Raw genomic sequence first — 25,664 nt, forward strand, 5'->3', positions numbered from 1 at the left:
AGCAGCCTGACACCCTTGTCGAGACCCTTGAAACCACGCAATACCATCTCGAGCAACCTCCCACTCGTCAAAGACCTTTGTGACCCTGCAGTCTCACCCCAGTAACCTGGCATTCATTGAGACCCTTGCAGCCAGACAAATCGTCTTAGGCCTCATGTACAATGCTGTTGGTAAACGGACGTTTAGGAACAGTTGGGTGTTTATCAGCCGCCCCTGATCTCTCCTCTGTTATCTTATCAGTACATGTACACAGGATCCCCGATCTCTCCTCTGTTATCTTATCAGTACATGTACACAGGATCATTTATAGTAGTTTCTAGGCAGTTGAGTTTAGAAACTTTTCAGGGAATATTGTCTCAGCAGCTTGACACTCATTTGAGACCCTTGAACAATGTAATATCATCTCAGCTACCTCACACTCGTCTAGACCTTTGCAACCACACAATCTCGTCTCAGCAACCTGACACCCGTTCAGACCTTTGCAGCCATACAAAGTCATCTTAGCAACCTCACACTCATTTGAGACCATTGCAAACACAATATTGTCTCAGCAACCTGACACTCGTTCAGACCCTTGCAGCCATACAAAGTCATCTCAGCAGCCTGACACTCATTTGAAACCATTGCAAAACTCAATATCGACTCAGCAGCCTGACACTCATTTGAGACCATTGCAAAATGCAACATCGTCTCAGCAACCCCTCACTTGTTGAGACCCTTGCAACCACACAATGCCATCTCAAAACAAACCTCATAATCATCGAGACCTTTTGCAACCACGCAATATCGTCTCAGCAAACAGTACAGGAGGGCCAGGAGGGAACAGCACAGTACAGGGGGGCCAGGAAGGAACAGCACATTACAGGGGGTCTGGAGAGAACAGCACAGTACAGGATGACAGGAGAGAATAGCACAGTACATGGGGGCCCAGGAGAGAACAGCACAGTAGAGGGAGCGAGGAGAGAACAGCACAGTACAGGGGGGCAAGAGAGAACAGGACAGTACAGGGGGCCAGGGGGGGGCAGCATAAGGGGTACAGAAGGGAACAGTACAGGGGGACCAGGAGGGAACAGTACAGTACATTGGGGCCAGGAGGGAACAGCACAGTACAGGGGGGCCAGGAGAGAACAGCACAGTACAGGGGGGCCAGGAGAGAACAGCACAGTACATAGGGCCACGAGTGAAAAACACAGTACAGGGGGGCCAGGAGAGAACAGCACAGTACAGGGGGCCAGGAGAGAACAGCACAGTACAGGGGGCAAGGAGAAAACAGCACAGTACAAGGGGGCAGGAAAGAACAACACAATACATGGGGCCAGGAAAGAACAACACCGTACAGGGGACCAGGACAGAATAACACAGTACAGAGGACCATGAGAAAACAGCAGAGTACAGGGGGCCAGGAGAAAATAGCATAAGTGGGCCAGAAGGGAGCAGTACAAGGGGAAGGTGGGAACAGTACAGGAAGGCCAGGAAGGAACAGGATAGTACAGGGGGCCAGGAGGGAACAGGACAGTACAGAGGGCCAAGGTGGAACAGCACAGTACAGGGGGCCAAGGTGGAACAGCACAGTGTAGGGGGCCAGGAGGGAACAGGATAGTATAGGGGGCCAGGAGAGAACAGAACAGCACAGTACAGGGTGCCAGGAGTATACAGCACAGTACAGGGGGCCAGGAGAAAACAGCACAGTACAAGGGGTCAGGAGAAAATGTCACAGTACAGGGGGCCAGGAGAAAACAGCACAGTACAATGTCGTGGCAGCGGCGGGTGTTTTGGACTTTGCAGGAGAAGAAATTACCCTAAAGTGGATGCCATTACCCAGAGGTGGTATGGGTTCTGAAGGGGCTGTTAGTCCAGTCTACCAAGGTGTAGCTGGGAAGTTGGTTAATGGGGGCACTGCGGTCAGTTTGTCGTCTGAGTCAGTTTGTCGGCTTGAGGCCTAAGACCAGAGTTAGGTACCGCAGTGCTCAAAAGGTTTAGAATGGTTACAAGTGGTGTTAATGTGCCTGCAAAGTCCAGCACCAGTAGTGTTAAAGTTGTATCTCAGGTATACATATATTTATGTGTGAAAAATGTTATTTAATGTTATTTAATATTTAAAAAAGGTTATTTAAAATAAATGGAGGCTGCTACGGCCAGTTTTTTACTCCAAAATTACAGTGGTGGTCTCAGTTATTTATTAAAGGTAAAGGTTGAGTAAAATGTGGGTCTTAGCAGATAAGGGTTAATTTATGTTATACCATAGTCAAGGAGAATTGCATGAAAAAAACTATTGGTTAAACCTGCAAGTGCTTTTTTAGCACTACTATTCCTTTATGTTGGCTTTTGGAATTTACAAATGCAGCAATTTAGAAAATGGGTGAATGGTTTAGCATTGTAAAACAGTTTTTTAATAGATAAGTAGTGCATTTTAAATACAACTATATAGATGAGACCAAAATGAGGGACAAAGGAGGAGGAAAGAGGGACATTGCTCCAAATCAGGGACATTCCCTCGAAATCAGGGACAGTTGGGAGCTATGGCTCAGGGAAGCTGCTGGAATGCATAGAATGCCCTGAATGCTGCTGGAATGCCTGATTCATGCCCGCCCGAGTGATGTCACATTCACATACAGGCACCTGGGATGGGGGGGGGGGTGGCTGTGATCAGAACGAGACAATGAATGATGTCAGTGGCCCACTGTTCCTCTGCTTGTGATGAATGGCAGATCGTGGTGGAACTCCTGGGGACCTCTCACGGAATCCTAGGGTTTTGCGTAACCCCGGTTGAGAAACACTGCTCTGGGGGGTTGTACGGTGCCCAGAGCTGGGCTGTAAAATTAAATCAAGTGGAATACATTTAATTTTTTTATTTGTCAAGTACAGTACTAAAAATGAAATGTATGTTTTTATATTTTTAATCGGGTAAACACAAAAGGCTGATTTTCAGATTTTAGTACAGCAGGTGAGCTTTATATTTTGACTATATCTGTGAAGATTCTTTCTTCGGGCACCTGCTAAGCAGTAAATAGACCTGAACACGTCAGTAAATAGACCCGAACACGTCATTAAATAGACCTGAACAGTTTAACTATGGATTATCATAGTTACAGAAAACTTAAGGGTAGCACTGGGCTAATTATTAAAAGATCCAGCATACTTTCCATTAAGAGTCATGTATTTACTCCATGAGTGAGTGAGTGAGTGAGTAACTTGTATAGCGCAGCAAATGCGAACTTAATCGCCTCAAGGCGCTTGTCATCCAGAGTAGTACAGATCTTTCAGAAGAGGTGGGTCTTTAGCTTTTTCCTGAATGCCCGATGGTTTTCTTCCAAGCGGATGGTCGTGGGTAGAGCATTCCAGAGCCGTGGTCCTTGGACCGAGAATCTTCGTTCTCCTTTCGATTTGTAGCGGGATTTAGGAATTTGGAGAAGGTTTTGGTTGGTTGACCGAAGCATGCGCTTGGTGACGTACGGTTTTATTTTCTCGCATAAGTATTGAGGAGCTTTTCCCTGTGAACATTTGTGGGTGAGGCAGAGCGTCTTGAACGTCACCCTGTCCTGTACGGACAGCCAGTGGAGGGACCTCAAGACTGGGGCGACTGATTCCCACGGCTTTTTACCTGTTACCAGTCTGGCTGCCGTGTTCTGGACGACTTGTAGACGCGCCATCTGGTATTTTGGTAGCCCTAAGTAGAGGGAGTTTGCGTAGTCGAGTCGTGAGTTGATGATTGTTCCGACAACTACTGCCGTGTCTTCTTTCGGGATAAAGGGGATGAGTCTACGTAGCATGCGGAGCAGATGATGAGAGCTGCTGACGACTGATCCTATTTGTGCATCCATCGTCATGTCTGAGTCGAAGATGACTCCGAGACTTTTGATTTTTTTGCTTGGTGCGATGGTTTGTCCGAGGATGGTGGGTGGTGTCCATGTGGTCCTAGCAATGGATTTTTTATTTGCGTGAAGGATGAGTAGTTCTGTTTTCGCTCCGTTAAGTTTGAGGGAGCTATCGGTCATCCAATTGTCGATCAGTGTGAGGCACTTTCCAAGTTCAAGAAATTGGTCTTTTTTGTTGGTGATTCGAAGGTAAAGCAATAGTAATTGTTTATTCAAAAACATGCACATTGCCCTTATTTTACAACTGTAAGTTTATTTATTGTTATTTTTAGAGATACCTTAATGACATGTTATATTTTTTCAGGTTTTACTTATATAAATGTATTCTAGATTAGCATTGTAAGAGAGAGATTCTGCCACGTACGCGCTCACTAAAGCTGGTAGATGTGCAACGCTGTTCTGTCTTTGTGTACAATGAATGATGCTGCTCTGTTATAGGACCGTAGTGTGACCGATGTGCCACAGGTTATAAAGTAGAAAGTAATACTAAAACTGTGCACAAGATGGCAGTAGAAACCAAAACGTGCAAAAAGCAAAAACAGCCTTCAAAATGCAACTGTGAAAAACGATATCCAGGGCGAATAAAAATCTTGTATAACAAATAATGATAAAGCAATCAGAGCTCATAGTAATAAACATCAACACCTCAATAAATAAATAATGTCTCTAAAATAATTCTGGGATGCAAGTGTGAGGAGTGAAAAGTGGGTTAGGGTTGAGCGAACCCGAACTGTAAAGTTCGGGTTCGGTACGGACTTTGGGTTTTTCCCGAACCCGAACCTGAATAGTTGGAAAAAGTCCGGGTTCGGGTTCGGAGTTCGGGTATGTTTTGGCGCGCTGCACGGCAGCCAATCGCCATTCGTTTTACTACTGTGACTGGGAACTGATCACAGCCATGCCTACTTATGGCATGGCTGTGATTGGCCAGTGCAGCATGTGACCCATCATGTGACCAGCCTCTATATTAGATAGAGGCACACAGCACAGATCGTCACAGATCGTCACTCTGCTTCAATTAGGATAGGGAGAGGCTGCTGAATCTGCTGCATAGGGACAGTGTTAGGTGTATCCTGCTCCAGAAATCTCAAGAAGCACACTTTGGGCCAAATCCTCAAAAGAGATACGACGGAGTAACTGCTGTTACTCCGTCGTATCCCTGGTCCTAACTATGGAACTGATCCACAGAATCAGTTTCCCATAGTTAGGACGAAGATCCGACATGTGTAATTGAATTACACTGTTGGATCTTAGGATGCAGTACCGCATCTGCCGCTGGGGGCATTTCGCGTCGAAATGCCGCCTCGGGTATGCAAATTAGGACTTACGGAGATCCACGAAGCTTTTCAGCTTCGTTTTTTCTCCGTAAGTTTTATTTTGCAAACGCAAAATTAGGGCTGCTTTTACAAGGTGTAAACTGTTTACACCTTGTAAAAACAGACCTTTCTTGCTAGCGACGCGATTTTTTTTACATTTTAAAAAAAAAATTTGGCGCCGTATCTTTTTTTTTACCCGACGCAACTTTATTGTCCCGTCGCGATCCACAAAGCCCGGCATAACGTAATTTTGCGCTATGCACGTCGGGAAAATTACGTCACGAGCATGCGCAGTACGGCTGGCGCGGGAGCGCGCCTCATTTAAATGGGAATCGCCCCCTGGAGAAGAGGAACGCCTTGCGCCGGCCGGATTTAAGTTACACCGCTCAAAATTTCTAGGTAAGTGCTTTGTGGATCGGGCACTTAGGTAGAAATTTTGCGGCGGTGTAACTTAAATAGGAAAAATTACGTTACGCCCGCTGGCTGAGGATTTGCCCCTTTATTTCTTTGATATCTGCATCATCTTATGGTATCTGGCTTGTTGTCACTGTGCTTCAATTAGGATAGGGAGAGGCTGCTGAATCTGCTGCATAGGGACAGTGGGGTAGATTCAGTAAGCAATTGCGTCTGCGTATCCATAGATACGCAGCACAATTGCTTAGTTGCGCCGGCGTATCGACTTTTCTGTATTCAGAAAGCTCGATACGCCGACTGCAGCCTAAGATATGACTGGCATAAGGCTCTTATGCCGTCGTATCATAGGCTGCATTCTTACGATGGCCGCTAGGTGGCGTTCCCGTAGTGGTCAGCGTAGAGTATGCAAATTGCATACTCACGCCGATTCACAACCGTACGCGCGCCCTGCGTTCGCATTTTATGTCGTTTGCGTTCATCGGTTTCTGCGTAAGGCTGCTCATGCTATTAGCAGGGGCAGCCAATGCTAAGTATACCCGCCGTTCCCGCGATTTTTAAAAATTACGTTGTTTGCGTAAGTGAATCGTGAATGGCGCTGGACGCCATTTACGTTCACGTTGAAGCAAATTACGTCCTTGCGACGTCATTTACCGCAATGCACGTCAGGAAAGTTTCCCGACGGAGCATGCGCACTACGTTCGGCGTGGGAACACGCCAAATTTAAATGATCCACGCCCCCTACGGGATCATTTAAATTACGCGCGCTTACGCCGGGCAGTTTTACGGAGCACCCGCGCAAATTACGGAGCTACTGCTTCGTGAAGTAATTTACGAAGGGCGTAGCGTTAAAACGGTAGGCTGCGCCTCAGTAACAGTGCGCAGCCCTACCTGAATCTACCCCAGTGTTAGGTGTATCCTGCTTCAGAAATCTCAAGAAGCACACTTTATTTCTTTGATATCTGCATCATCTTATGGTATCTGGCTCGTTGTCACTGTGCTTCACTTATGATAGGGAAAGGCTGCTGAATCTGCTGCATAGGGACAGTGGGGTAGATTCAGGTAGGGCTGCGCACTGTTACGGAGGAGCAGCGTACCGTTTTAACGCTACGCCTCCGTAAATTACTTGTGCTACGCTTCATTCACGAAGCAGTAGCTCCGTAATTTGCGCGGGCGCTCCGTAAAACTGCCCGGCGTAAGCGCGCGTAATTTAAATGACCCCGTAGGGGGTGTGGATCATTTAAATTAGGCGCGTTCCCGCGCCGAACGTAGTGTGCATGCTCTGTCGGGAAACTTTCCCGACGTGCATTGCGTTAAATGACGTCGCAAGGACGTCATTTGCTTCAACGTGAACGTAAATGGCGTCCAGCGCCATTCACGATTCACTTACGCAAACTACGTAATTTTTAAAAATCGCGACGCGGGAACGACGGGTATAATTAGCATTGACTGCCCTTGCTAATAGCATGAGCAGCCTTACGCAGAAACCGACGAACGCAAACGACGTAAAATGCGAACGCAGGGCGCGCGTACGGTTGTGAATCGGCGTGAGTATGCAATTTGCATACTCTACGCTGACCACTACAGGAACGCCACCTAGCGGCCATCGTAAGAATGCAGCCTACGATACGACGGCATAAGAGCCTTATGCCAGTCATATCTTAGGCTGCAGTCGGCGTATCGAGCTTTCTGAATACAGAAAAGTCGATACGCCGGCGCAACTAAGCAATTGCGCTGCGTATCTATGGATACGCAGATGCAATTGCTTACTGAATCTACCCCAGTGTTAGGTGTATCGTGATCCATAAATCTCAAGAAGCACACTTTATTTATTTGATATCTGCATCATCTTATGGTATCACTGTGCTTCACTTATGATAGGGAAAGGCTGCTGTTGCTGCTTAGGGACAGTGTTAGGTGTATCCTGCTCCAGAAATCTCAACAAGCACTCTTTATTCCTGTGACATCTGCTGTGCTTCATATAGTTTAGGAATTTTGTTCAGCTATAGGGGCAGTCGGCAATCTATAGGTGACTCTGAATATTTCAACAGCACTGCACCTGCCACCACCTGTGATATACTGTGTTTTTTGTCAAGTACATAGTTCAGGGACAGGTTCCAGATATTTTCCTATAGGGGCAGTCAGCATTCTATAGGTGACTCTGAATATTTCTTTTCAATTAGTTTTTATTGGTTCATAAAAAAGAGTGACAATACAAAATTGCAATTCTCTATACAGACGTATACAGTTTTTCAACATTCGTCAATGCAGAACCAACGGATATTTGCGTAGAATTAGTAGAGGAGATAATACAAAACGAGAAACTTAGCATTAAGATATTGCCCGTAGGGTCACGCCTGTCTCCAAGGAGTAATAAGTAAATGAGGAAGCACGCCCTACCGCTAAATGTGGGCGTTACCTCCCCTCTGGACATTCCCAAGTTGGGAGGTGGCATGACCCCCAAGATTACTATAGATCTTACCACCATAACACTTATCCGGTGATCTAAATTATACCACACGTAGTATGGTAATGGATATTAACCCAGAATGTAGGTTGCTTATAAATATAGCACCCGAGAAATGAACCAGGGTTATAATCAACAAATCAAAGGGGTACAAAGGGAAAACAAACAAAGAATGAGGGGGAAGGAAGAGAAAAGGAGGAGAATAGGGAAAAAGGAAGACTACTAAGGGAAGTAGAAAGAGGGAGAGGAAGAAGAGAAAAGAGATTGCCTCAAGAGTGATACTAGAGTAAATAGCTAGTGATCGTTTTGCCTGCCTGCCAGCATATATGTGTCAGCAAATCAGTAAACTTTATACCTAATTGCCTAGTTAATCTGAAATTTAGATGTCCATGGATCCCAATGGTCACGAAATTTTGCTATTGAATGTGATTGGGCCGCAAAATGCTTTTCATATGAGTACTGTTCCTGCACCCGTTGGATAACTTCACTGATATTAGGAACTAAGGTGGACCTCCATTTAGAAGTGATCGTAAGCCTTGCTGCAATGATAACATGGCTTATGATGCTTCTAAGTTGTGTAGGGATAGTCTGGATGTTGAGAAAGAGTAGCGCTAATTGAGGGGAAGGTTTAAGAAAAAATCCTGTTATTGAAGAGATCAGTTTAAAAACTTCACGCCAAAAACTGCGAATGGATTTGCACTCCCAGAGAATATGTAATATATTCCCTCTTGCTCCGCATAATCTCCAGCATTCACTGGTCTCTGAGGAAAATATCAGAGACATCCTCACCGGAGTCAGGTAAGACCTGTGGAGCGTCTTTAACATTAGATCCCAGTGGTTGGAGCAATGAGAGACTTTATAACAATTGGCTATTGCCCTTTTCCATTCTTCTATGGAATGGACAGAGCCCAGATCCCTTTCCCAGTTCAACATGTGGGAAGATTTGCTAAATCTAGAATTGTTTTGTAGTAAGTTATAAAACCAAGACAAACCTTTAGGCTTCCCGTGATTAGACCTGAGGTATTCCCATACTTCATTATGTAAAGAAAAAGTCTTATCTGGATAACTAGAGCGAAAGTAATGAATCTGTGTTTTAGAGAACTGATGTGTATCTGGATCCCTTGCTAGCAAGTCCTCGTAAGTGAGTATTCCTTTTTTTAGCCACTGATCTACTCTAACGTTGGGAATCAGGTATTCGTACACCTGTAGACTAGACAAGGGACAGTGTTGTAAAGACTCCCGGGGGGCTGTGAGATGGAGTTTTTTCCAAGCAGAAAGCGTCGCCTCAATAGAGGGGAGCTTAGGACAAATTAAAGGAGCTTCGATCAGGTTTGCTATAAGGAGGGATGGAAGATCTCTATTAGATACTACTGATCTCTCTATGTGTACCCAAAGTTTGGGAGACTGTTGGTCAAACCAGGCTTTACTCTGGTCTAGTATCGCCGCTTTGTAATAGTTTCTCACATTTGGGAATCCTGCCCCGCCATTTTTTCTATGTTTCTGTATTGTTACATAAGGGATCTTAGCCATTTTCCGGTTCCATATAAACTGTCTAAAGAGTTTGTCTATAAGTGCAAAGAAAGATTCAGGAAGACATACAGGGATAGTACGAAAGTAGTAGATCAGTTTTGGGAGTACCACCATTTTTAGTGCGGCAATCTTCCCTAACCACGATAGTTCGTAAGAGGCAATGTGCTGTAGATCGTTCCTCACTGTGTGGATTAAGCTAGGGAAGTTTGCCTCATATGTATACGAGGATGGAAAGGCTAAACGGACACCCAGATAGGAGATCGCCTTGGACATCCATTGGAATTTGTATCTACCTTTCAGGAAAGATATTTGTCTCTGTGATAGATTTACAGGCAACAGGCATGACTTTACTACATTCAACTTATAATATGAGACATTGCTATACCTTGTCAATATGTCAAATACGCCCTCCAGGGAAGAAGCCGGGTCGGTAAGAGTTAAAACTACGTCATCGGCAAAAAGACCGATTTTGTGGGTGGTTTTCCCTATCTTAAAACCCGAAATCGAGTCATCAGTCCTAATGGCTTCCGCCAGGGGCTCCATCATAAGGGTAAAGATGATAGGGGATAGAGGGCACCCCTGGCGGGTACCGTTCGTAATGTAAAACTTATCTGAAAGAGCAGTTGAGGTGAAAACTTTCGCCGATGGGTTGGAATATAAGGCTAGTATTGCCGATAGGATATGTCCCTGAAGGCCAAATTTTTGCAGCGTAGCACGAAGGTATCCCCAGTGGACCCTATCAAAAGCCTTTTCGGCGTCGAGTGCTAGAATAGCTGCGGGGATTTTTTTGCTTTCAGCTATGTGAAGTAGGTTAAACAGCCTCCTAGTGCCGTCAGGAGCCTGTCTTCCCTTGACAAAGCCCACCTGGTCCGCTTTGACCAAGGAGGGAGTTATTTTAGCTAACCTGTTGGCCAGGATTTTGGCGTAGATCTTGAGATCCGTGTTAAGGAGGGAGATGGGCCTAAAATTCTGGGGTGAGTCCGGCTTCTTCCCCGGTTTGGGCAGAGTCACGATTACAGCTTGTAACATTTCCTCTGGGAAGGAGGCTAGGGATGAGACCTTGCTGAACAACCTCTCCATATATGGGACAAGTAGGTGGGAAAATGCTCTATAATATTCGGATGAAAAGCCATCCTCCCCTGGGGATTTATTTTTTGGGAGGGAATTGATGGTGTCCAGAATTTCTTTTTGGGAGAATTGCGAATTTAACATGGCTAAGTCTTCTTCCGTCAGTGAAGGTAGTGACACTGTAGATAGGAAGGAGTCAATGGAGTAAGGAGTCGGTTGTGGGGTGTCGCTGTCTAAGTGGAGATTATACAGGTCACGGTAATATTTCATGAAAGAGTTGGCTATTTTATTGGGGTGATGTTCAAGTATGTTGGTGTGGGGGTCCCTGATGGAAGTCAGGTTGGATTTCTGTTGTCGCCTAGATATATAACTAGCCAAAAGTTTACCCGCTTTATTACCGTGTACATAAAATTGAGCCTTGAGTCTCTTTAAGCAATTTTGGTGGCCAGATAAGAGGGTTAAGCGTACTTTCTGTCTACATTCTAATAGGTCAGATTCTATTGCAGGGGAAGGGGTCGACTTATGAAGGTCCTCTAAGGATTTTAGGTCCCTGAGGAGGCTGTTCAGCACTGCCCCCCTACGTTTTTTCTCCCGAGCTGCCGCTTGGATAAGCAGTCCCCTGCTAAAGGCCTTATGTGAGCACCATAACATAGAAACATCTATACCATCAGTATCATTAAATTCAAAAAATTCAGATAATTGAGAATCAAGAGAGGAAATAATAGAAGGATTAGTTAGAAGTTCAGTATTGTTTCTCCAAAGGTACGTGGGGGGAACTTGAGAGTTATTCTGTACTACTAAAGAGATCGGGGCGTGGTCTGACCACGTAATGGAGTGGATTTTGGCTAATTGTGCTTTATGTAAAAGCGGTAAATCCGTGAGGATGAGATCAATCCTAGAGTATATGCGGTGAGGGGAAGAAAAATAGGTATAGTCTCTTTCTGTCGAGTTGAGGCATCTCCAAGGGTCATAAAGGTTGTGCTCTGATAGTAACGGTTGCAGTTCTTTTCTAGAAGAGGGCTTCGTGCCAGAGCTGTCCAAGTGCTTATCAACAATGCAATTAAAGTCTCCGCATACCAACAGAGAGCCCTTCTTGATTTTATCAACTTTTTTTAACAGTGATTTGAGAAAAGAGAGGGGTCTGCGGTTAGGGGCATATACGTTCACCAAGGTATATGTGGAGTTGTTTAATTCGCATATCAGGATGATATACCTGCCATTCGGGTCTGTAAACACTTCATGTAGCTGGAAAGTAATAGATTGCTTAATTGCAATTAACACTCCCCTTTTTTTAACTGCTGCTGTTGCCTGAAAGATGTGAGGGAAGGCCCTGTGGGTGCATTTCGGTTGTTTTGCAGTCATAAAGTGGGTTTCCTGTGCACATAGAATTTCCCCTTTAAGTTTGATAGCCTCCCTCCACATAGCACTTCGTTTATACGGACTATTTAGCCCATGCACGTTCATGGATACTATAGACAAAGACATATTAAAGGTGTAAGTCTAGATTTTTCATTGCTGCTGATAAATAGTTCTTCCATGTGTAGTACTAAAAAGTTACCTGTAGATGGTGCTATCGAGGTGGAGATGGGTGTCCATATCTCAACATTAATGCGAACGGCTGGATACATACGAAGTAGGAGAATTGCGTAGCAGGCAGGTATGGTATCATATTCTTCAGGCAATATGTTGAATAGAAAAAAGAGAGAAGGGGGGGAGAGAAAAACAGACCAAACAAAAAAATAAAAGAGCAAAAATGTCAAACAACACATAAAAATGTGAAGACTTTCACAGAGTGCGAGTGTCCCTCGCATTTCTCATGGGGGGGTATGAGCTCCCAACAGAACCAAACATAGGGAGAAAAAAAAAAGATGACTACAGTTGTCATCTTAAACCAGCCTCGGGTGAGGTGTGGAAGAAGAAAGCATTCAATGCTAAAATACAATGCATTTCAAGTGGTGCTCCAGTCAGGGGATAGCCGAGCATGTGTGGTTTTGGGAAGAGAAGTAGGAGCTTCTGCTGGAAGAAGGTTCTATTTTTTGGCTAGTTCCAGTCCCTCATCAATATTTCTTATAGCAAAGGTGCGGTTATCTCTTGTGATCAGCAGCTTAGTGGGGAAGCCCCATGAGTATGTGATCTTGTTATTTTGCAGGATCTTAGTAATGGAGGTCAAATTTTTGCGTGCCATCATGGTGAATTGTGATAAATCCGAATAGATTGAAATGTCCGAGTATGGAGCAGGGAGGGGATGGTTTTTCCTCGCAAAGCGCATTAAATCATCTTTAATATGGAAAAAATGAATGCGGGCAATGACATCCCTGGGGACTTTCTCAGGCAGAAATTTAGGTTTGGGGAGGCGGTGTGCTCTGTCTACAATGATCTCAGTTCCAGGGGCATCAGGCAAAATGGCCGCTATGAATTCTTGCACATATTGCCTTAGGTCTGATGGTGGTACTGACTCCTCTACCCCCCGCAATTTTATATTGTTCCTTCTGGACCTATCTTCCAAGTCCGCCAATTTTTCACGCATGGCCTGGATATCCCCCTCTGCCTCATAATGTGCCTCTACCAAGTCATTGTGAGCTATGGTAAAATCTCCCATTTTATCCTCCACGTGGCTTATCCTGTCTCCAATGGCTGACACCTCATGCTTCAGCTGCGATACACACTGCATCATGTCTCTATGCATAGACCCCCTAAGGGTTACCAGCATGTCCTTCATAACTGTGTCACTAAGCGGGACCCCAGAAGTAGGGAACTCGTGGATCTGTTCCACAAAATCTCTTGTGCTGTTTTGGGAGTTGCAGGTGTCATCTTGCTCACCTGCATATCTGTGTTCCTCCGATCTCCTCAAAGCAGATTTCTGCGGGCTGTTCAGTGGGGACGGGGTCGGCGTGGAGCCCCCGCTTCCCCCCCCTGTTCGCTGGGATGGAGAACCGCTCGTCAGGTGCGATGGGCTATGCTGGCGTCCGCCGCCGTCGGAGCCGCGCTGCGAGGCCGAGGCCCCGGCGCCATCTTGCGGCCTAGGTGTGCTCGCTGCGGGGTAGAAGTCTGTAAGCTTTCTGGGCTTCCTATCTTGCTTCCGCTTCCCCATCGTTGCTCCTTCTCCCCCTGGGACGTCTGCGGAGGTCAGGTAGAAAAAAACTGGCTGGTTTAAGCTCTGGATGTCGCTGGATGGAGGTTCTGTGGACGGAGCTCTCCTCTCACACAGCCATCCGCTCCGGCTGCTGGCCACGCCCCCCGACTCTGAATATTTCAACAGCACTGCACCTGCCACCACCTGTTCACCTGTGATATACTGTGTTTTTCTGTCAAGTACATAGTTCAGGGACAGGTTCCAGATATTTTCCTATAGGGGCAGTCAGCAATCTATAGGTGACTCTGAATATTTCAACAGCACTGCACCTGCCACCACCTGTGATATACTGTGTTTTTCTGTCAAGTGCATAGTTCAGGGACAGGTTCCAGATATTTTCCTATAGGGGCAGTCAGCAATCTATAGGTGACTCTGAATATTTCAACAGCACTGCACCTGCCACCACCTGTGATATACTGTGTTTTTCTGTCAAGTACATAGTTCAGGGACAGGTTCCAGATATTTTCCTATAGGGGCAGTCAACATTCTATAGGTGACTGAATATTTCAACAGCACTGCACCTGCCACCACCTGTTCACCTGTGATATACTGTGTTTTTCTGTCAAGTACATAGTTCAGAGACAGGTTCCAGATATTTTCCTATAGGGGCAGTCGGCATTCTATAGGTGACTCTGAATATTTCAACAGCACTGCACCTGCCACCACCTGTACACCTGTGATATACTGTGTTTTTTTGTCAAGTACATAGTTCAGGGACAGGTTCCAGATATTTTCCTATAGGGGCAGTCAGCAATCTATAGGTGACTCTGAATATTTCAACAGAACTGCACCTGCCACCACCTGTTCACCTGTGAAATACTGTGTTTTTTGTCAAGTACATAGTTCAGGGACAGGTTCCAGATATTTTCCTATAGGGGCAGTCAGCAATCTATAGGTGACTCTGAATATTTCAACAGCTCTGCACCTGCCACCACCTGTTCACCTGTGATATACTGTGTTTTTATGTCAAGTACATAGTTCAGGGACAGGTTCCAGATATTTTCCTATATGGGCAGTCAGCAATCTATAGGTGACTCTGAATATTTCAACACCACTGCACCTGTCCCCTGTGATATACTGTCTGTGCAGTACATTGTTTAGGGCTGGGTTCCTGCTTCTTGCTATAGGTGGAGAAATATATAGGTGAATCTCTGCCCATTTCACCAGCACTCCACCTGTCCCCCGTGATATACTGTCTGTGCAGTACATTGTTTAGGGCTGACTTCCTGCTTATTGCTATAGGTAGAGAAATATATAGGTGAATCTCTGCCTATTTCACCAGCTTACACTATTTTTGTATTTAAAATTTGTCAAAATTAGGGCAAGACCCTAAATTTGAGAAATATATAGGTGAATCTCTGCCCATTTCACCAGCACTCCGCCAGTACATTGTTTAGGGCTGGGTTCCTGCTTCTTGCTATAGGTAGAGAAATATTCAGGTGAATCTCTGCCTATTTCACCATATTACACTATTTTTGTATTTAAATTTTTTTTCAAAATTAGGGCAAGACCCAAAATTTGAGAAATATGAGGAAAACGTCAAATAAGGGACGTGGCCGCGGTCGTAGTGCTGCTGGTGGAGCTCCTGTTACAGGGAGAGGACGTGGTCGATCTGTGCCAGCTACAAGCACAAGTGAAACACCTTTCTCAGGTGCGAGTAGCCGACAGAGCCTGCAGCGGTATTTGGTTGGGCCTAATCCAGCTCTACGAATGTTGAGGCCAGGAGCAGAACAGGCGGTAGTAGATTGGGTTGCTGACAGTGGGCCAGATTCAAGAAGCAATTGCGCCCGTGTAACCATAGGTTACATGGCACAATTGCTCACTTGCTCCGGGCGTAGCGAATGCTCCTGATTCAGGAACATCGCTACGCCGACTGCAGCCTAAAATCTGCGCGGCATAAGGCTCTTATGCCACGCAGATTTTAGGCTGCATTCTAGCGAAAACCGCTAGGGGGCGCTCCCATTGTGATCTGTGTATAGTATGCAAATTGCATACTAACACCGATTCACAAACTTGCGCGGGCCCTGCGTACGCAAATTACGTAATTTGCGTACGTCGGGTTTCGCGTAACGTTACACATCCTAATAGCAGGCGCAGCCAATGCTATAGGATGGCCACGTTCCCGCGTCGCTGGTGCTTTTGCAATTGTGCAGACCGACAAGGAGGGCAGTGTTGAAGACTGGGTGGAAGATGATGTGCAGGACGATGAGGTCCTTGACCCGACATGGAATCAACCTCATGCAGATGACCTGTGTAGTTCGGAGGAAGAGGCGGTGGTCGCACAGAGCCACCAGCACAGCAGAAGAGGGAGCAGGGTGCGAAAGCAGAGCGTCCGTCCCCTAGACAGTACGCCTGCTACTGCCCAACGCAGCAAGGGATCAAGCACACCAAAGCCAGGTCCAAGGAGTTCCCTAGCGTGGCAGTTCTTCACACAATGTGCTGATGACAAGACACGCGTGGTTTGCACGTTGTGCAATCAGAGCCTGAAGCGAGGCATAAACGTTCTCAACCTGAGCACAACCTGCATGACCAGGCATCTAAGTGCAAAGCACGAGCTGCAGTGGATTAGACACCTCAAAAACCAAGAAAGGTCTCTGGCTCCTCCTGCTTCCTCTTCTGCATCAGTCTCGGGCCTCTCTGCCTCTTCATCCACCTCCGTAGTGACAGTGCCACCTGCCACTCCTCAATTAGAGGACCGGCAAGCAACACTACCACCTGGGTCACCAAACATCTCCACAATGTCCCATGGAAGCATTCAGCTCTCCATCTCCCAAACACTGGAGCGTAAGAGGAAGTACCCCTCTACCCACCCGCGATCCCTGGCCCTGAATGCCAGCATTTCAAAATTACTGGCCTTTGAAATGCTGTCATTCCGTCTGGTGGAGACGCAGAGTTTTAAAAGCCTGATGGCATGTCCCACAGTACGTCGTGCCCAGCCGCCACTACTTTTCCAGGCGAGCCATCCCTTCCCTGCACAACCAAGTGGAGGACAAAATCAGGTGTGCACTGCGCAACGCCATCTGTGCCAAGGTCCACCTAACTATGGATACGTGGACCAGTAAGCACAGTCAGGGACGTTATATCTCCCTAACAGCACACTGGGTAAATGCAGTGGCGGCTGGGCCTGAGGCGGATAGCAGTTTGGCGCATGTCCTTCCACCACCGAGGATTGCAGGGCGCTTCAGTTTGCCTCCTGTTCCTAACTCCTTCTACTCCGCTTCCTCATCCTCTACCGCCTCCTCATCCAGTCAGCGTAACAAATTCACCACCAACTTCAGCACAGCCATGGGTAAACGCCAGCAGGCAGTTTTAAAACTTTCCTGTTTGGGGGAAAAACCACACACTGCGCAGGAGTTGTGGAGGGACATGGAACAACAGACCGATGAGTGGTTGGCGTCAGTGAGCCTCAAGCCGGGCCTGGTGGTGTGCGGTAACGGGCAAAATCTTTGGGCCTAGCCGGTTTGACGCACATCTCTTGCCTGGCGCATGTGCTGAATTTGGTGGTGCAGAGTTTCCTGAGAACTTACCCCGATATGCCACAGCTGCTGCAGAAAGTGCGGGCCGTCTGTGCGCACTTTCGGCGTTCCCACCCTGCTGCTGCTCGCCTGGCAGCGCTGCAGCGTAACTTCGGCCTTCCCGCTCACCGCCTCATATGTGATGTGCCCACAAGGTGGAACTCCACCTTGCACATGCTGGCCAGACTGTGCGAGCAGCAGCAGGCGATAGTGGAGTTCCAGCTGCAGCACGCACGCGTGAGTCGCTCTGCGGAGCGGAACCACTTTACCACCAATAACTGGGCCTCCATGCAAGACCTGTGTGCCTTGTTGCGCTGTTTTGAGTACTCCACCAACATGGCCAGTGCCAATGACGCCGCTCTCAGCGTGACTATCCTAGTTCTATGCCTCCTTGAAAAAACGCTACGGGCGATGATGGAAGAGGATGTGGCACAGGAGGAGGAGGAGGAATCGGGATCATTTGCAAGGCTTTCAGGGCAGTCATTCACAAGTGGCTCCGAGGGTGGGTTCGTGCACCAACAAAGGCCAGGTACACAATTGTCTAGCAAGGGCACAGTTCTGGAGGATGACGCGGTGGAGGAGGAGGAGGAGGAAGACATGGAGGAGGAGGAGGAACCATGTTCACAGCAGGATGGCATCCAGACCAGCTCATAGCCATTACTGGTGCGTGGCTGGGGGGATACAGAGGACACAGATGATACACCTCCCACAGAGGACAGCTTTTCGTTGCCTCTGGCCAGCCTGGCACACATGAGCAATTACATGCTACAGTGTCTCCGCAACGACCGGCGTGTTTCGCACATTATGACAGGTGCTGATAACTGGGTGGCCACGCTGCTGGATCCCCGTTACAAGGACAATGTACCGTCCTTAATCCCCTCACTGGAGCGTGAACGCAAGATGCGCGAGTACAAGCGCACGCTGTTAGACGCGCTGCTGGTGAAATTCCCACCTGGCAGCGGGGGCACAGTGGAAGCAGAAGGCGAAGGCAGAGGAGGAGGAAGAGGTCGCCAACGCAGCAGGGGCACCGCCAGCACCTCAGAAGGCAGGGTTAGCATGGCTGAAATGTGGAAAAGCTTTGTCAGCACGCCACAACAAACAGCACCACCAGCTGATATGGAACGTTTTAGCAGGAGGCAGCATTTCAGCAACATGGTGGAGCAGTATGTGAGCACACCCCTACACGTACTGAATGACGGCTATGCCCCCTTAAACTTCTGGGTCTCCAAATTGGGCACATGGCCTGAGCTTGCCCTTTATGCCTTGGAGGTGCTGGCCTGCCCTGCGGCCAGTGTATTGTCTGAACGTGTATTTAGCACGGCAGGGGGCGTTATCACAGACAAGCACAGCCGCCTGTCCAGAGCCAATGTGGACAAGCTCACGTTCATTAAAATGAACCAGGCATGGATCCCAGAGGAGTTGTCCGTACCTTGTGCAGAATAGACACCGGGCCGGCCTTACCCAGCCATTGTTTTTTTCTGAGCTTTCTAGGGTTGCCATCTCATCCCTTTCAAAGCAAAAACATATTAATTACACAGGTTCTCTGGCTGATTACGGTGCTGCTAATTAAACTCACTTGGTGCCTTATCGACATTAAATTAGCCCCAGAACCTGTGTAATTACTCTGTGTTCAGGTTTAAAGGGATGAGGTAGCAACCCTAGATCTGTCTCACTCTTTTGGGGTTTACCCTAATTTACAAAATAAATCAATTAAAAACCAAAACCTGCTGTGTTGGCTACCTCCTCCTCCTCCTCCTCCACCGCCGCTTCCACCTTCAGTCACATTCTTAGGCTTGCGCACTGCAACTGCTTTCTTTAAGTCCCACCAGAGGTTCTCAATCGGATTTCAGTCTGGTGACTGCGATGGCCACTCCAAAATGTTCCAGCCTTTAATCTGCAACCATGCTCTAGTGGACTTGGAGGTATGCTTGGGATCATTGTCCTGTTGAAAGGTCCAACGTCTCCCAAGCCTCAGGTTTGTGACGGACTGCATCACATTGTCATCCAATATCTCCTGGTACTGAAGAGAATTCATGGTACCTTGCACACGCTGAAGCTTCCCTGTACCTGCAGAAGCAAAACAGCCCCAAAGCATGATTGATCCTGCTTCACAGTAGGCAAGGTGTTCTTTTCATCATAGGCCTTGTTCTTCCTCCTCCAAACATAGCGTTGATCCATGGGCCCAAACAGTTCTAATTTTGTTTCATCAGTCCACAGAACACAATCTCAAAACTTGTGTGGTTTGCCCACATGACTTTTGGCATACTGCAGTCGACTCTTCTTATTCTTTGGAGACAGCAAGGGGGTGCGCCTGGGAGTTCTGGCATTCATTACGCAGTGTGCGCCGTATTGTCTGAGCAGAAACTTCAGTACCCACATCTGACAAATATTTTCTCAGTTCCTCAGCAGTCACACGGGGACTTTTCTCCACTCTATGCTTCAGGTAGCGCACAGCAGTCGAAGTCAGCATCTTCTTCCTGCCACGACCAGGTAGCGTTTCAACAGTGCCCTTTGCCTTGAATTTTGCATTTACTACTGTATTACAAAACCAATTGATGTCATATTAGTTGCATATGGTTCTTTATGAGGTCCTTGTAGGATTGCATTCTGAAAGCAATTACAAATGTACACTAAATTCCCTAAAACCCTTTACAGCATTGGGGGTTGAATAATTTTGAACAAAACTGTATGGACCTCGTCCTCCAAGGTCAAAATCATTATATTTTTTATTTTTATTTTTTTTATGTTATTTTAAGTTATTTCCATATCCACATTTATTTCAAGAGTACTTGCCATGCTCTTCCCGACATTTTGCTGCCATTTGCAGCCCTCCAGCCCTTTCCCTTAGTTTTTTAGAGACATGTTTGTAGTCAAAAGTCCGGGTCCCCATTGACTTCAATGGAGTTCGGGTTCGGGTCAAAGTCCGGGTTCGGGTTTGGTCCCGAACCCGAACTTTTTTTTCAAAGTCCGGGTTCGGGTCCGAACTCGAACATCCAGGTGTCCGCTCAACTCTAGTGGTGAGTGCAAACTATGAAGTAAGTAACAGGTGTCTCTTCATTCCATGCCATGACACCTATATGTGAAGAGGCCTCTCCCCTTACTGCTGTAAGGCAACAGCGTGGGAAAAATAAATAATTTCGAAAATCCTCTGTAGGTCTTTGCATTGATAGCTGGTGGCTGCTCTCTGATTATTTTAAGGTTCCTCCTCCCATTAATCTAAGAATCAGTACTCTGTGGTGGATGGTGGGTCCTCTATACTGGACAATCACCTTCGCCCTGAGAGGGATGCAGAGGAAAGAAGCCCAATAGTGTAGTACATAGTGTAAAATGTATTGATAAAACCAACACAGAATGCCACTCACATTAAGCAAGATGAGACACAGTGTATCATCCAAGAGCGCAGAGCTTGTCTCCAGTTCACTTATGGTGTGCCTGTCAGCTAATCCCGATGTATATCGTCGTAGGGTTGCCACCTGTCCGGGATTCACCCAGACAGTTCGGGTTTGAAATCATGTGTCCGGGTTTCAAACTGCCTGAACCCCGGACACATTATTCAGGCTGGACTATGATTTCCCAGCATTTCACGCTGCCCAAAGCCAGCAGTAACAACCCCCGACATACACAAACAGACAGGAGAGGAGAGAGGGCCCGGGAGGGGAGAGGAGGGGAGAGGAGAACTTCGAATTGAGCAGAAGTGGTAACATGTACCTGTCAAAACTAGCGTCCCCCCAAAATAAATTACTTGCCAAATGTGGCAGGTTGGGGGGGGGGTAAGTGCTTAACCTGCCTGGCGGTATTCCGGAGTCTGACTCGGGGTTAGATTTTCCTGCTGCGAGCGGTAACCCCGAGTCAGACTCGGGCTTGCCTCGCTGGATCCACAGGCACTGTTTACTTACCTTGTCCCTGGATCCAGCGATGCCACCGCGCTGTGTGAGCGAGCGGGACCTCGCTCGATTCACACAGCGTCCTCCTGTGCCGCCGATCTCCTTGCCATGCGACGTTACGACGCACGGGGACGGAGAACGGCGCCAAATTAAAAAAAGTAAACAAACACATTACATACAGTATACTGTAATCTTATAGATTACAGTACTGTATGTAAAAAAAAAAACACACACCCCTTGTCCCTAGTGGTCTGCCCAGTGTCCTGCATGTTATTTTATATAATATTTCTTTCTCCCTGCAAACTGTAGATTGTCCATAGCAACCAAAAGTGTCCCTTTATGTCAAAAATAGTTTTAGATCAGATAAAAAACAGCGATAATAAATTATAATCACTTGCAGAATTGTGCGATAGCGATTTGTGGGGAAATTCGTCATAAAAAAAAAAAAAATAATGACAGCGACAATTCTGCAACTGAGCAAATTTCAGTGATTTTGATTTGATTACATTATTGAATAATTTTTATTATAATTATATTATTATTTGTTATAATTATTTATAATTATTTATTATATTATAATTTATAATTTTGTTTTTAAAAAAATGTCATACCCGGGATGCCTATTAGAATCTTGTTTGGTCAGATTTAAGTGAGTTATTTCTAAAAATTACAGGCCTACAATATAAAACACCAAATTTCCTTGCAAATAATGGTACCGCTTTCAGCATCTTTTTTCTGAAAGAATCAAACCGCCAGGGAGGTTAATGCAGAACTTTCCCTTTTGTGTGGAGTTCTGCTTTAAGAACTTGATTTTTGTTTATTTGGTTTTATGAATTATTATGGACACATTGTTTGTGAACTAAGCTGTATACATTTTTGAGCACAATATTTTTTTTAGATACATTGTTACACTTTGTTATTTATATAACCTTATTGTTTTAGGTATATTTTAACACTTAGGGCCAGATTCACAAAAGAGATACGATGGCGTATCTCCTGATACGCCGTCGTATCTCTGTGATCCGCCCGTCCTAACTATGCGGCTGATTCATAGAATCAGTTACGCATAGATAGCCCTAAGATCCGACAGTTGTAATTGACTTACACCGTCGGATCTTAGGATGCAATTCTAGGCCAGCCGCTAGGTGGCGATTCCATTGCGGTCGGCGTAGAATATGCAAATGACTAGTTACGGCGATCCACGAAGATACGCGCGTTCATCGCAATCTCGTACGTCGTCGCTAGTCGTTTTTTCCCGTCGCAAAGTTACGCCTGCTTTAACATGGCTTATCTTTAGAACAGCCATGTTAAAGTATGGCCGTCGTTCCCGCGTCGAATTTCAAATTTTTTTTTTTTGCGTAAGACGTCCGGGAATACGAAACGCCGTAACGCACGTCGCCGTTCAAAAAAAAACCTTGGGGCGCCGTAATTTCGCGCAAAGCACGACGGAAAATTTTAACACGGAGCATGCGCAGAACGTTCGGCGCGGGAACGCGCCTAATTTAAATGATGCTTGTGCTGTGTAATTTGGTCCCCTTTATCACCTGAAATACATGGCTGATCCTGCCAGTTTCGCCCCTCCCCTTTGTAAAGTGACCACCGTGTATCATGGCTGCTGAGCCCTGACACCGTGGTCAGTTTACGTGCCTCTGTCCTCTACAGCTCTCATGTCTTCCTCTCCCCGCTCCCTCCCCTCCTGCTGTTGAAAAAACATTTTATATCATATATAAACCTCATTGTTTCCAAACAATAGGTGCTCCTGTGTTTTATTAAATGCAGATTATACCTAATTTCAGAGCACCACTCAGCGCTCACGTGACTGGCCAACTCTCTCCTTCTCCCCTCCTGACTGACATCAGCGCCCACCCGCTGCATCTGTCAAACGGGGAGAGGAGAGAGACAGCTAGTCGAGTGAGCGGCGTTATGAATCGAGGTATAATCAGCATTTTTTTTTATAGAACACAGACACAAGAGCACCTATCGTTAGGAAACAAACAAGATTATATGAAGTTCTTACAATGTGTTAACAACCACTTTAATAAACTGCATTATTACTATTTTCTGTATGGAATCCTTTGCTGAAGACCACAACCTGTTTTTTTCTGTTCTTACTACACAGCAATAACTCATTTATTGCCAGTGTATTATTACAGCTGCATATTTACAAAAATTTACAATTTTAATGTATTGTCACGATGACCAATTTGTTTGCTCACATATTATCATTGCACATTATTGCTAGGATTGACTTTTTTTGCCTGCCATTAACAAACAACCCCATATTTTGCCACTATTAAATCCTTTGCCGCGGTACCCCATTTATTTAGCGGTTGGCAGGCGTGACTTGGGTAGCGTCAAAAGGGCTTGCAGAGCAACATGGGGAGATTTTATAAAAGGTAAATAGAAAAAATTCAGGCTAATTTCACTGAAACATTGCAAATGATGTTGAGATTTCAACAAAGATATAATCAATTTAGCTGAAATAATTCCCTAATTACATTTTTAAATCACTCTGATAATAACAAGTAACACCTGATGTATAAAGTCAAACATACTTATCTGATGGATGGGCCTCCACAAAGTACCCAGCAAAGGGGCAATAGATACGAGGGTTCAAGTCCTTGACAAGTTGGGCTTTGTAATGCAGCAGTTTCTTTCTCTCTGTTTTTATAAACTGTGCCTTCCATTCCTCTGCAGATAAGAACGGGAACACCATGCTTAATTAATATTTCATGAATCCGTTATATTAGTATTAGATGAGACTGAGAAAATGAAAACGCCATAAAGTCTGAGGACATACTATTACAGAAGTAACGTGTTTTAAAGAGGAAGTAAACCCTCGGATATTTTTTTTTTAAATAACCTGCAAGAGAAAGGCATAATGAGCTAGTATGCATAGCATACTAGCTCATTATGTGTCACTTACCTGAGATCGAAGCCCCCGAAGTCCGCCTCAGTCCCATCCACCGCCGCCGCCATGTCCCCTTGTTCCTGTTTTCGCTGCTCCGGCACTGTGATTTGCCGGAGTGGCGATGGCGTCACTCCCGCACATGCGTGAAAACACAGCATTAACCCCGTTAATGCCATTCACAAAAACGGCACCGCTCATGCGCCGTTGACAGCGGTGCTAGTTTCTGTGAAAATATCTCCTTAACCGTGTGGATTAAGGAGATGTCTCTTGCACCTACAGGTAAGCCTTAATCTAGGCCTACCTGTAGGTGCAAGTGTTAACAGTGGGTTTACAACCACTTTAATTTAAAGTTGAAATGTATTCAGCTTATATTTTGCCTTACTGGTCTCTCTATCCTCCCATTATGCTAATTAAATTGTTAAATAAAACCTTCCTGTTTCCTACTTTGCCAGTGTCGACGGTCGGATGACGGAGGTTGGGTGAGCTAAATGCTTTGTATCCAAATGTATGCTGCATTACTGGGGAACTCCTCCACTGGGGGTACTCTGCATAACAGGTACACAACAGTGGCGGCTGGTGCTCAAAATTTTTGGGGGGGCGCAAACGAAAAAAAAAAAAATTGCAGCCTCACTGTGCCCATCACATGCAGCCACTGTGCCATCAAAACGCAGCCACTGTGCCATGCCACCAAATGCAGCCACTGTGCCATCAATTGTCACCACTGTGCCATGCCATCAAACAGCAACTGTGCCATCAATTGTCACCACTGTGCCATGCCATCAAACGCAGCCACTGTGCCATCAATTGTCACCACTGTGCCATGCCATCAAACGCAGCCACTGTGCCATCAATTGTCACCACTGTGCCATGCCATCAAACGCAACCACTGTGCCATCAATTGTCACCACTGTGCCATGCCATCAAACGCAGCCACTGTGCCATCAATTGTCACCACTGTGCCATGCAACACAGCAACTGTGCCATCAATTGTCACCACTGTGCCATGCCATCAAACGCAGCCACTGTGCCATCAATTGTCACCACTGTGCCATACCATCAAACGCAGTCACTGTGCCATCAATTGTCACCACTGTGCCATGCCATCAAACGCAGCCACTGTGCCCCTCAACTGTTGCCACTGTGCCAATTGTCACCACTGTGCCCTTTAATTGTCACCACTGTGCCCCATGATGCCACTGTGCCCATTGTCACCACTGTGCCCCATGATGCCACTGTGCCCATTGTCACCACTGTGCCCCATGATGCCACTGTGCCCATTGTCACCACTGTGCCCCATGATGCCACTGTGCCCATTGTCACTCACCACTGTGCCCCATGATGCCACTGTGCCCATTGTCACCTCTGTGCCCTTTGTCACCACTGTGCCCCATGATGCCACTGTGCCAATTGTCACCTCTGTGCCCTTTGTCACCACTGTGCCCCATGATGTCACTGTGCCCCTTTCCCTGTAAAAAGCACTTACCTGAGGATTCCATGTGCTCCCTCGGTGTCTTCTGCCGCTGTGGTGAAGCTTCAGCCAATCAGGTTCCTGATAAC

The 25,664-nt window shown here is 46.3% G+C and overlaps 1 protein-coding gene across 1 annotated transcript in view; it reads right to left on the reverse strand.

Annotated features, from left to right (window-relative positions):
* The window catches only part of LOC120940782 (cytidine monophosphate-N-acetylneuraminic acid hydroxylase-like), a 241,566-nt gene that overhangs the window by 26,704 nt on the left and 189,198 nt on the right, over nucleotides 1-25,664 (reverse strand). Inside the window, exon 9 of the mRNA XM_040353817.1 lies at nucleotides 23,752-23,887. Within this exon, the coding sequence (XP_040209751.1) occupies nucleotides 23,752-23,887 (136 nt within the window). The remainder of the gene's footprint in view (nucleotides 1-23,751; nucleotides 23,888-25,664) is intronic.

The sequence above is a fragment of the Rana temporaria genome, chromosome 5, assembly GCF_905171775.1.
Source record: "Rana temporaria chromosome 5, aRanTem1.1, whole genome shotgun sequence".
NCBI classification, from domain to species: domain Eukaryota; kingdom Metazoa; phylum Chordata; class Amphibia; order Anura; family Ranidae; genus Rana; species Rana temporaria.